At 35.2% G+C, this 13773-nt stretch overlaps 1 protein-coding gene across 1 annotated transcript in view; it reads right to left on the reverse strand.

The window, feature by feature from the left end:
* The window catches only part of NBEAL1 (neurobeachin like 1), a 148971-nt gene that overhangs the window by 126870 nt on the left and 8328 nt on the right, over positions 1–13773 (reverse strand). The window contains exon 3 of the mRNA XM_069468588.1: positions 491–582. Within this exon, the coding sequence (XP_069324689.1) occupies positions 491–582 (92 nt within the window). The remainder of the gene's footprint in view (positions 1–490; positions 583–13773) is intronic.

Below are 13773 nucleotides of genomic sequence, written 5' to 3' on the forward strand. Positions count from 1 at the left end.
TTTATAATAAAGGTGTAATCATAAGTGTGTGTTTTTGGTGAGTTCCTAGAGTCAGTGCAGCAAGTTACTGAACCTGAATGGGGATGTGGGAGGAGTGAGAACCCTGAATTCATTGCCAGTTGGTCAAAAGGACAGGTGGCCCCCGAGACTACTGGCTGATATCTGAAGTGAGGGCAGTCTCATGGAGGACTTTGCCCTTAACTTGTGGGATCTGGCGCTAACACTGAGTAGTGTCAGAATGTGACCTGCAGGACACGCAGTTGGTAGGTAGTCTGTCAATAAAGCAGAAAAGAGGCTTCTAGGGGCCAGATCTAGTATCACCAAGAAAGACTGCTATGAGCAATTCCTGATGTCTACCATGAGAACAGGTTATGCAGGACTATCAAGAGTGTAGCATAATTGCCATGCTTGATAATATGTTATCAATAAAAACTTTGTGCCAAAAATGAACAAACTCATCCAAGGTTAAGAAATTAGTGTTTCTACATACCTGGTAGGCAGCTTTTCAAAGTCAACATCTAAGAATTGTTCATAGCTAGAAACAAAATTGTCCAACCATAGCTTCAGGTAATCTGGATCTTTCTGAAAGAAGAAAACCATTACAATATTCAACATATCTATTGGGAAAAAAATGTTTTTCACATCTATTAAGCAGATATTTAAAGAAACAATAATATGAAATATCTAACTGATATTCAGGAATACATATGTGTTGTTTTAAAATATGTATTAAGTATGGTGAACCCTCAAATGGCTTTCCATTGTCACTCAGAGAGCTAAAGTCTTAACAATGTCCTATAAGATTATGAACAATCTGCCCTCCCATATCACTATGACCTTATCCACTGTTAGTCTGTACTACAACGGCCTCCTGGCTGGTTCTGAGACATGGCAGACATGCTCCCACACTAAGGCCTTTGTACTGGCTATTGTCTCTACCCAGGACACTCCTATCCCATGTACCTGGCAGGGAAGCTAACTTCCTCATCTTCTTCAAGTCATTCTTTAAATAACATATTCTCAATGAGGACTACTCTTTACCATCCTTCTTAAAAATGCAAACCTTCCCACTGCTCTTTAATTTACCGTATTGTTTCCCCTCATGATCTTTTACCATATCTTATCATACTCTATAATTTACTTATTCATTTAATTTACTGTTTGTCACTTCCCCTAGAATGTAGGTTTCATAAGTGCAGAGATTTTTATCTTTTTGTTTACTAATGGATACCAGGTGTCTAAATCAATGCCTCGTACTAAGAAGGTGCTAAATAAATTTTATATGTCCAGTGAATTAATAGGAAGCGTAAAATGCATAAGTAAAGTCAAATTGGAAATCTAAACATAAAAACTGAAAATGACACTTTCTAGAAGAAAATATAGAATATCTTTGCTGCTCATGCCTGTAATCCTAGCACTCTGGGAGACCAAGCGGTGAGGATCACTCGAGGTCAGGAGTTAGAGACCAGCCTGAGCAGGAATGAGACTTTGTCTCTACTAAAAATAGAAAACAATTAGCTGTGCAACTAAAAATAGAAAAAAAATTAGCCAGGTGTGGCAGGACATTCCTGTAGTCCTAGCTACTTGGGAGGCTGAGGCAGGAGTTTGAGGTTGTCATGAGCTAGGTTGACACCACAGCATTCTAGCCCAGGCAACAGAGCGAGACTCTGTCTCAAAAAAAAAAAAAAAAAAGAATATCTTTGCTAGCTGGGGATAAACAAATGTTTCTTAGGTAGGACACAAAAATCATGAACCAAAAAGAAAAAAAGATAACCAGTACTAATCAAAATTAAAAACTTTTTTTTTTTTTTGAGACAGAGTGTCACTTTGTTGCCCTGGCTAGGGTGAGTGTCATGGCATCAGCCTAGCTCACAGCAACCTCAAACTCCTGGGCTTAAGCAATCCTACTGCCACAGCCTCACTAGTAGCTGGGACTACAGGCATGCGCCACCATGCCCGGCTGATTTTTTTCTATATATATTTTAGTTGGCCAGATAATTTCTTTCTATTTTTAGTAGAGACGGGGGTCTTGCTCTTGCTCAGGCTGGTCTAGAACTCCTGACCTTGAGTGATCCACCCGCCTCGGCCTCCCAGAGTGCTAGGATTACAGGCGTGAGCCACCGTGCCTGGCCTAAAAACTTCTACTCATCACGTGATACAATTAAGAAAATGGGAAGACAAGCCAGATACTGGCTGAAAATATTCTCAAGGACTTGAATCAAGAATATAAAGATCTTCCACAAATCAATAACAAAAAAACAATTCAATTTTAAAAATGGGTAAAAGGCTTGGACACTTCACAAAAGCGGATACACAAATGGCCAAATAGCACACAAATATGTCCTCAGTATCATTAGTTATCAAGGGAAATGCAAATTAAAATCAAATGAGATACCATTATATACCCACTAGAATGGTTAAAAGTAAAACGACTGACCAAACCAAGTGTTAGTGAAGATGTGGCATATCTGTAACTCTCATACGTTACTGGTGGGAGTATAGAATGGTATCATTAGTCAGGTAGAGTGGCTCACACCCATAATCCCAGCACTTTGGGAGGCTAAGGCGGGAGGATTGCTTGAGGCCAGGAGTTCAAGACCAGTGTGGGTGACATAGCAAGACCCCATCTCTACAAAAAATTTTAAAATTAGCTGGGTGTGGTGGTGCATGGCTGTTGTCCTAGCTACTTGGGAGGCTGAGGCGGAGGGATCACTTGAACCCAGGAATTCAAGGTTATAGTAGCTATGATCATACCACCATACTCCAGCCTGGGCAACACAGTGAGACCCTATGTCAAAAAAACAAATATATATATATATATATATATATGCACACACGTATATATATAAAAGAGTGCGTGTGTGTATCTATGTATATGTTGTATCTTGATGCTCAATTTTTTTCCTTTGCCTTCTCAACACCTTGTTATTTCAGTCAAATTTCAACAGGAGATTTAGGAGTCTCAGTTACTTAGTCATTAATATCATTGCTTAAACACTGCTCTTGGATAATGGGAATTCAAAGAACTTATTTCCCTAAAATAAAATCATTACACTACAAATCAAAATCTAAAAGAATGTTCCCTGAATATCCAGGGACTGTGACCTTTTGTGTATTTGTTCCTTCTATTAATATACTGTTCCAAAATCAGCTTGTAACCTACCACTATCTACTCCATCACTGAGAAATTAGAAGGAAATACTTTAGAAAAAGAGCTATCTTTTGTGAGAAATTTTTTCAAGAGTTTCATTACTTGCTTTTTACATTTCCAACCAGGATGTCATTCATTTATTCATTCATTGATTTATCCGTTCAGGATAGAACTCTAGAAATACTAATAGCTAGAGTTTTCCTTATCATTGTTCTCTCTAATACGGCAGAAGATGATCTCTTGGTAAAAGATACAGAACAGTCACACAACACCATAAAGAATTAATGCATTTCTCTTCATATTTTATTTAGGAACTCTGGTAGTATCTACTCAGACTACCAAGTATTTGGCAAGCTCAGAGTTCTAAAACAATTGAGCAACTATAAGAAAAAAAAATGGTACTTAAATTTGGAAATGTTTCATTTACTAAGAAGTAAAACAATTTTTTGAGCAACTGCCATGTATTAGGTAGTATAGCAGGCATTTTTAAATATATATCATCCCATTTATTCCTTAAAACTATCCAGAGAAGGTTGAATTTTGCCCATTTATAGGTTAGAAAAGGGAAGTTCTAAAGATATATAATTTGCCCAGTCATACAGCTAGTAATTGACAATGTAGGGATTAAAATGCAAGGATACATGAATCTAATATGCGCTCTTTCCACTACACTAAAATGACTTTAAACTGCGCATGAATAAAATCGAGCTTTAGTAGACAAAAAGGAAAAGGGGAGTTTAGTCAGGATCAGTAAATTCAAGGCTATAAAGAATTTAACACAAAAAGCAGCCACATTCCACAGAGCCTAATAAAACCCTTGGAAGATCTATACTTCACTGCCAAAGGCAATAAAAAGAAAGATTTCTACACACACAGTAATAGCATTAATTAACTCTCAAGCTTAGTTACTTTCATGGTTTGGTATACTGAAATACCATCATATGGTCTATTTCCCCATTTGTACAATATTTATCAATTAACACCACACACAAATGCATTAAGTAGTGCAGGAGTGCTGGAGCCAAATTACCTGAACCCTAATCCCTGTTGTCACATTCTTGAACAAGTCAGCCTATGTTTGCATACCAGTTTCTTCCTCTATAAAAATGAGCATAATGATAGAATCTATCTCACAAGACTGTTGCAAAAACTAAATAACTTAATACATGTCAAGGGCTTAGAATGCCTACCACATGCTATGTGCTCAATAAATATCAATATCATTTCCATAGTCTACTATGTGACAAAATTAGGAAACCCTCATAAGACAGGAATGTTCTATGCTATACATACTTAAATATTTCATAATTTCTCTTACCATCTGATTTTTCATTTTATTCTTTTTCTCTCAAACCTCTTTGCATTTACTGTCTGTATGACTTTGGGCAGGTTACTTCACTGCTCTGAGCTTTTCTTCATCTACAAAATGAAGATAATGCTTCCTACCTCATAGTGTTGTTGAGAGCACTAAATGAGATAATGCACACAAGGCACTCAGCAGTGCCTGGCATTTAGCAAACACTCAAAACATGTTGGTTACCAGAATAATTACAGCATAGACTCTGCCATCAAGTTGGTCATAGACCAATATAAGAAAATAAGCAAAATAATTATGAAATCAAGTTTATTGATTCTGCACTCAATCATCTCATCTGCCACTGTTTATGATAGTCTTTTGTTTTAGACTGTTACACAGCTCCCTACTGGTCTGTAGCTTCAATTTCTCCGATCTACACACAGCTAACTAATGGGATTTATTAAATTTAACACACTGACTGCCACACTAGAAAAAAAAAATTTTCCTGGGGCCACAGTGTTTTATTAAAACAAAATGATCCTTTCTAATTTGTTGTTTTTTATTGCCTTCTGTGCATGCGTTACATGCAACGCAATCCACATTTTTAGAATTAAATTGTCAGCATTAATTGTAACAATAAGAACATCAGCAAGATTTTCACAAACCAGCTGCAGGGTTTTGCTTCACGTGGCCCGTGCTCAAAACTAGCCTGAGTTAAATACTACTCACAAGGCAGTCAATGTGTTAAATCCAATCATCTCTTCTCTCCTGCTAAAATACCTTCAATGCCTGCCCCACCGACCATTAGCAAAGGATGAAATCTAAACACTTAGATTTAGAGCTGTGCATTCCAACATGGTAGCCTAAAGGCACATGTGATTACTTAAATTTAAATTACATTAAAGCACAGTAGGCTCTTATCATCTCATAACATCTACCCCACCCCCACACCCCCTATTCTGCCTTTGGGGAGGCTTTAGATAATGGAATTAAGGGATCCATGTAATTTCACCTAGTTCTTAAGGGATACAGTTACAGCCAATAACAAAGGGAATACCTTACTTCCTCCATGCAATGATATTTGGATTATAGTATTCATTCAAGTTTTTAAAGTATAAACTTTTAGATACATATGTGTGTTTCAATCATATGCTGGGCAGCTCTCAATCTACATATGAGTTGCATTGTAAATGTTCATTTAAGTCAGTTATATTTATTATATATTTTCTAACACTCTAACAAAAGAAGATAAATTCCCCTCATAGAACCAGGAATCATTAATGGTGATTAGTCTTTCAGGTCAGCCCTCAAGTTCTGCTGATAGAACTTAGCAACTATAAAAAACATTTAATAAGTACTTGCCAACCACGTACCAACCAGGGACCATGCTAGACTCTATGGATATGAAGACAAATAAAATAGAATTTTTTTCCTCAAAGTGCTCATTGTTCAAGAGAAAAAGGAGGCATAAACAAATAAATGCAAAACAACATGAGAAGTAACATAGAAAAGTATTGAAAAAATACAAAGAAGTGAGTTATTGATTCTGTCAAGGATGGATATAACTAAGTAGCAGAATCACTCAAAAAACTTTTACAGAATCATAAATAGATATTCTCAAGAAGGGAATGAGGAAGATAGGAATTCCAGACAGAGAAAATAATTGACATATGTTCAAAGATGTACCATATTTGTTATCATTCCAGTGTGGAAATGACAGGAAGTAGTGGGAGGGTTATGTAGGATTATAAGATTGGAGAAGTCAACATTTCCTAAGCAAGTACACAACCCAACACTGTTCACGTGGAGGATAAACAGATATGATTTGAAAACTTCCTTTGTTTTTTTTTTTTTTTAAAGAGGATGTCAGTAGCTTCTCGGCCTTTTGGCTAAGATCAAGTGTAAAAAAGGATGTCTGTGCTCAATTCAGTTTCAGAAGCACTAATTAAGTTAAACAAGATTTTTAAGAAAAGATTGTCTCTAAATGAAATGTACCTTGTGAAGGGGACTGAAAAGGGTGGATATAGTATGAAATTTCCGAAACACATACATATAACCACAAACCTTTTCTTCTTGACTCAAGTTCATTAGCCTTATCCAACAACCAACTTTTTATTCGGTTGATCCTTTCCATTATGTTTATTATTTCATTAATTTCTACTCTTTCTAAAAATATTTTATTAAATAAAATTTCAAACATACATGAAAATAGAGAATGGAGACTTGGCTTCAGCAATTACCAAATCATGACCAATCTTTTTTCATCTATAGCCCCATCCTCAACTGCATTATTTTGAAGCAACCCAGATATATTATTTCATCTACAAATATCTCAGTATATATCCTTAAAAGTATCTTTTTAAAATATGACTGTTTTATCACAGCTAAAATAAATTAGCAATTTCTTAATACCATGTCCAAATTTTCCTGATTCGCTCAGAAATGCTTTTCTTTTTCAATAGTTTGATCAGATCAGGACTCAAAGTCCATATATTGCAATTGGTTGATATACCTTTTAAGTTTTTTTTTAACCTATAGGTTTCCATTACACCTCTTCCCTACCATCATTCTCCTCCCCCAAATACTTGTTGTAGATGTTAGGGCATTTGTGATGTAGAATTTCTCACATTAGGGATTTTGATGAAGGCATATCCTTGTGTCATTTAACACATTCCTTAGTCCTCTGTATTTCCTATGAACTAGTTAAATCTAGAGGATTAAATTCAGATTACATTTTTTTGGCAAAAATTACTACATAGGTGATATGTCCTTCAGAAGGTATGTATCTGGTTATCTCTCTTTTTTTTGTGTGTGTGATGCTAGAAGCTACTGATCATCATTTTCTAGATCCAGCATTTCATTATAAGAAATTTCTGCAAAAATCTTATATCACCATGACTACTAAAAAGATCTGCAGAAAGAGCTATTTACTCTCAATGCCACTTCCGTATTCTCAATTAAAAGTGTATCCAGATATAGATTGTTTATGCCATTCAGCCCAAGATGTTATATAATAGTGATATTTATTAACTTTAAATCTATTCCTTTATACATGCCAACCTTCTGATATATGTATATTTCTGCAATTGAAAATATAATAAATTTGAGAATTTTCACATAAAAAAACTACAGTTTCCTTCACTTTTTTGTGGTTTGTTATGTTCTTAAATGGATGATGTATTACTTATCTATTCCTGCATAACAAATTACCCTAAAATTTAGTAGCTTAAAATAACAAACATTTATTATCTCACTGTTTCAGGGGATCAGGAATTCAAGAGTAGGTGAGTTGGGTGGTTCTGGCTCAGTATTTTTCAGGAACGTGAAATGAATGTGTCACCTGAGGCTGTAGGCATATCAAAGCTTGACTGGGCTGGAGGAACCACTTAAAGTTCACTCATGTAGTAGTTGGCAAGAGGCTTCACTACTTCACAAGATGGGCCTCTTCAAAGGGCTACTTACCCAATTCAGAACTGCTGGATTTCCCCAATATGAGAATAACAACTGAGGTGGAAGCAACAGTGTCTTTTATAACCAAATGTCAGAAATGACATACTATTACTTTTGCCAAACTCTATTGATCATACAGACCAACCCTGGTACAATGTGGGGACTACACAAGAGTGTGAACACCAGGAGGCGGGGATCTTGGAGGATCTAATTCATTAATTTTTAGCCTTTTTTCATTTCTAACATACGTCTTTAAATTTTCCTAGCCAGGTACAGTGGCTCATGCCTGTAATCTCAGCTACTACTTGGGAGGTTGAGGCAGGAGGATCACTTGAGGCCAGGAGTTTCAGACCAGGCTGGGCAACATTGTAAGACCCCCATCGCTAAAAATCACTTTTAAAAACTAGCTGGGCATGTGTAGTCCCAGCTACTTGGAAGGCTGAGGCAGGAAGATCACCTGAGCCCAGGACTTTGAGGCCGTAGTGAGTTATGATCATGCCACTGCACTCCAGCCTGGGCAACAGAGCAAGACTCTGTCTCTAAAAAGAAATAAGTAAATTTATTTATTTTCCTAAGTAATTCTGTAGCTTCCAAGTTCTAAAATGTACTTTTATCATTCAATTCAAAAAAATTCTAATTTTTTGCCCATTTCTAGACATTTCATTTTTTTAAAAAACCGCCAGGTCATTTTTTTTCCTATTTCTATGATTCTAAGATACACTCAACATTTTGACATCTTTGAAATTATAATGCATCTTACAATTGCCCTTAGAGATGTAGCTGACAGATTTGTTACTGCTTGTGCATGTGCAAAGCTGACAATAGGTGTTCATATTTATGTCCTTTCACTAGATCTACATGTATAATGGGTACTACACAAGATGAATTTAACTGCCATTAAAATGCCTTCAAAAAAAGTATACTATGATTAGGCAATAAAATGAAATTATTGTGTACAGAGAAAGGCATGAAAACAGAGCAGCAGGATATTATCTGACATTAATGAAGCAAATATGCATTACTGTAGGAATGATCACAATTTTGTTTTCTTGCAAATAGCAGCTACTGCTCTATAAACTTGAAAATGAGAGATACTCTCAAGTAGATGAAACTGAAATACATGCAAAAGGATTATCTATCATATGCCAAGTCATGCAAATGAAGATGAGAAACTGCCAAATCTCTAGGAAAAGATGAAAGAAATTTGAGAACAATGAGGACCTGGTATCGTCAAGTCATATATCATGAATTAAAGTATTAAGCTACAATTTAAGTGACAGCATTTTTCTAAATGTTACATAAAGTAATGACATATCTTATAATCAAAGTTGTCTCAGATTCTCTGAAATATGGAATCTGTTCAACTTTTACTTGGTAAGCATATAATCTCTGCCTTCTAATATCAACATATGCAGTCTTTCCAGATATATTTTTGTTGCTTCTGTTGGTTCTCATTCATGGCACTTTTCCCTGAAATCCCCTAGTGGAGAGGGGAGAGTGAAGTGGGTTTGCTTTCTAGTTCATCCTTATGCCAAAGGTATAAGCTTTGTGGAATTAGAAGGGAAAATCTCATTCTGGTTAGTCAGTTGGCTTTAACTTTCATCTGCCCACAAGATCACAAAAAATAAAAGCTCAAGTTCACCAGGCAAAAGTGGCTTTCATTTACCTCTAAGTTTCTGCTTTTACTAAGATTTGGCTTCATAACGCCTTACTATCTTGCCAGCTTTTCAATGCTTTCAAGATGTTTCTTAAATTTTATCCAGAATTTCCAGTAATTTTCAGAAGAAGGGTTAATTCCAACAGCCTACTTTATTACCAGAAACAATAATCTATACTAAAACCATATTCCTTTGTACTTTTTGGTAATGTCTTATGCTTGCTTACCTGGAACATCTTCTGTAACTATTAAGCTACATACATCATTTAAAACCTTCATCACTACTACCACTTTCACTAAGCCATCTCTGATGACTTTATCTCTCCATCTTGCCTTAATTTTCTTATTATCTGGAAATATAACCTAAGTAGGAAACTGACTCTAGCTGGAAAAGCATGACCTCAGATAAAGTAATAGTCAATTAAATAGAGGAAAGCAAAAGTTTTGATGAAAGGAAAACCTGTCACATCCAGGAAAGGTTTGGAAGCCATTTAAACACAAACAAAAGCAGCAATATTCTTATAGAGGTCTACTAATAAAAATGGGCTTGGAACATACCAATTCCTAGTGAGAAAGATTTCCAATTTTATTTTATGTATTTCTTAGATTTTACTTATTTATTTTTTAGAGTCAGCATCTCAAATCATTGCCCAGGCTGGACTTGAACTAGGGCTCAAGCAGTCCTCTCACCTCAATCTCCTGAATAACTGCTACTACAGGCATAAGCCACCACGCCCAGCTCAGATTTTAAATAACTATCCATTCAGATAACTAATAAAGTTGCAGGCCTTATCAGCGTAGTGTAGAAAAATCACAGTTAAAATCAGCAGGATTCGAAAAGGCCAACATTGCATTGGTAGGTACAATATGTCTTGTTACATGAATTTTGTGTTCATCTTGGAGTTTCATACCCATGGTAAACAGGTAAAGAAATTTCTGGTTCGGATGTTTTGGGGAAGTCTGTTAATTGATCAAAGGTACTACCATGGTGCAGGATATTGATGGTGGGGGAAATTGTGCATTTGTGGCACAGGGAGTATGTGGGAACTCTATACTTTTTGCTTAATTTTGCTGTGAACGTAAAACAGCTCTAAAATTTAAAGTTTATTAATTTTAAAAAACTAACCAAATAGAAAATCAAGGGATGAAATGACAGTAAATAACATGTGCATACAGTAGGCACCCAATAAAAACTAGTCAAATTACACTAAAGGTAATTCTTTAGAGAAAAACATTACCACTATGTATTAATTAAATATATTAACACATATATTAATATATACAAATCATTAATATGACATCAACACTTGTTAAATGGAGTTTAAAAGTTTAAAATAATGTTCAATTTTCATGTGAAGTTCAAGTTTTTCAAATTAAATATCTTAATGATTTGTAGTAGTAAATGTAATTAATTTATACAGCCGTAAAGTATTTTAATCACATCCATAAAGTACTTTAAAAGTCTCTGAATAAAGATATTTTGAGTGACTTTCTACATATCTGTAATTTTTAAACTTTTTACAATTAACTTACATATCTTAAATAATAAAATTAAACGTCAGCATAAAAGTAAAACATCATTACTACTGTTTCTTAGAATCTAGTTTTTTTTTTCCTAAAATGAAGTTGATTCAACAGAAAGGTTAAATTTTATATTTTGAACTGACAAAATCATGCCAAAATTCATTAAAAAGAAGTATGAATTCACCTCACAATAGCATCACAAATTAAAATAGGGACTACCTTTCCCACTATTCAAATGTTTAATGTAAGGAAAAATTGTATACTAGTTAAATGTATCGAACAAAACTACATTTTTTTTTTACAGAGGTAAACAGTTTGTTTTGAAATGCTAGATTGAGATTTGTGTGAAATGCATAGATTACTTAATGCTTTGGTTCAACCTGAGTATATACCTCTAACAGTCTGAATCTAAGTTGCAAGACACAAATTAAAGGAAAATGTTCATATTCTTTAGCTATAGGTAAGAATAAGTTATTTTTTCATATTTTAAGATGGCAGGGTCTACATAAAATATATTTAAGAGAAGATCTCCCTCTTCCCTTGCCTGAGGAAGTGTCACATTATAGGGTTAATTTTATTTTTTTTAATAAAAACTAATGAAGGGATGAGGCAGCAAGTGTTACTAACCCTTGCCTTCTCACATCTTCAAAGGATTTCATATACGGCTATGGCAGATTACATAGTCAGTCCACATAGTTCCCTGTAGATTCTGAGTGACCAGAAAAAATGCCATATTTTCAACAACAGAAATCAAGAGTTTTTGTCAACATCAAGGACTTTGAGTATAAGCAGAAAAAGTTAGCCAGGCTGAACACATATTCAGACACTAGAAGGCATTAACCCTCGCTATATAAGCATTTTATTTTATATCTTTAACAGTGAAGGACTATCAAAAATTAAGTGTCACACCTAGCTCCAAATGCACCTACTTAAAATCCATGAGGATTATCATAAAGGAGAATACTTAAAATGACAACTACTAAATATCAATAATTAAAGCAAGTAATGACAGTGATTCTTTTCAACTATGTGAAGTCTTAATATCATTTCTCTGGAACTTAAGAATAGTCTAATTATCCATATCTTAACATATACACATATAAAACTATTTTTAGTAATTGCATAATATATTCTAATAGTGGCAGACATACATTATCAGTAGACCTAGAAAAAGTGAATAAGGAACTAAATTGTCCATCATTATAAATTAAATTGACCTATGATTTAAAGCGGTTATACACAAAAATATACACATACATATACACGCCTCAGCCACAAAGTCTGAAGCTAATGTAATGGAAAAACCCAGTCTTTTTCCTGCTAAAATGAGGAGCAAGACAAGTATGTCCCTTATTTACACTACTATAAAGTATAATCTTGGAGTTATTAGACAATATGACTAGACAAAAGAGAACCAGAGGCAGAAAAATTAGAAGGAAAGAGAAGCCCCCACTTTCTATAGGAGACTTTCTAATGCAGAAAGCAGGCTAAAGAAGCTGCTTAGTCACAAGAAAGTACATAGTCTCTGATGCCATCTTAAGATATAGCAAAAGGAAAATGATAGAAAAACAACCTATAAGAGTATAAAGCCAAAATCAAGAGAGAAGAGTGGCCTGGGCAGTTATTCCCAAGAAATAGAACTGAGTCAAATCATGGAACATTCCTTCTCTGAGCGTAGAGGGACCAGGCAACATTTCCCAGGGTTTTCAGAATTGCTGTGAACCAGTGCTTTCTATGTGCCTCTCATTCTTTCCCTTTTGAAGAATCTTTATTGTGGCACTCCTATCTCAGTTTCACCACTATATGGTGCATCTGTAGGGGACAGATATGAATAGTGTCTTCTGAGCTCACAGGTCTTAATATCAAAAAATTCCACAATCAGATCTGATATACATCACAAGATCATGTGCTTCAAGAATAATATGTTTGGATAAGAGTTTTGAAGTTCTTGAGATGGACATAAAGTGTATGTTTTATATGGGAGGGATATGAATAATTGTGACAAGAAAATAGACTGTGGTAAATTGGATTCTTGGTCCTAATTCTTCATTCGTTTATAAAAATTTGCCATGTAATTTTGCAAAAAGGAAAGGGAAGCCGTAGAAGAGGCAGAGCAACAGCAGTACATCAGATATAATAATTGATTAAGGCTTGTGTTCTTGAAACTGATGCCAAGAACCCTGGGGGTTATCAGAAATATTTTCAGAGGTCTATAAGCTCTACATAAGAATTTTTAAAGTTTGTATTCTTATTTCTATGAATTTTTTAATTACTTTAAGCATATTAGGGATGACTATCTTGTAACTAATATTATTCAATTTCTTTTTTTCTTTTTTCTTTTTTTTTTTTTTTAAACAGAGTCTCGCTCTGTTGCCCGGGCTAGAGTGAGTGCCGTGGCGTCCTCCTAGCTCACAGCAACCTCAAACTCCTGGGCTCAAGCAATCCTTCTGCCTCAGCCTCCCGAGTAGCTGGGACTACAGGCATGCGCCATCATGCCCGGCTCATTTTTTCTATATATTTTTAGTTGTCCATATAATTTCTTTCTATTTTTAGTAGAGACAGGGTCTCGCTCTCGCTCAGGCTGGTCTCGAACTCCTGAGCTCAAAGGATCCGCCCGCCTCGGCCTCCCAAGTGCTAGGATTACAGGCGTGAGCCACCGCGCCCAGCCTAATATTATTCAATTTCAATGGTCAC

Source organism: Eulemur rufifrons, chromosome 1 (genome assembly GCF_041146395.1).
Source record: "Eulemur rufifrons isolate Redbay chromosome 1, OSU_ERuf_1, whole genome shotgun sequence".
In the NCBI taxonomy this organism is placed as follows: Eukaryota; Metazoa; Chordata; class Mammalia; order Primates; family Lemuridae; genus Eulemur; species Eulemur rufifrons.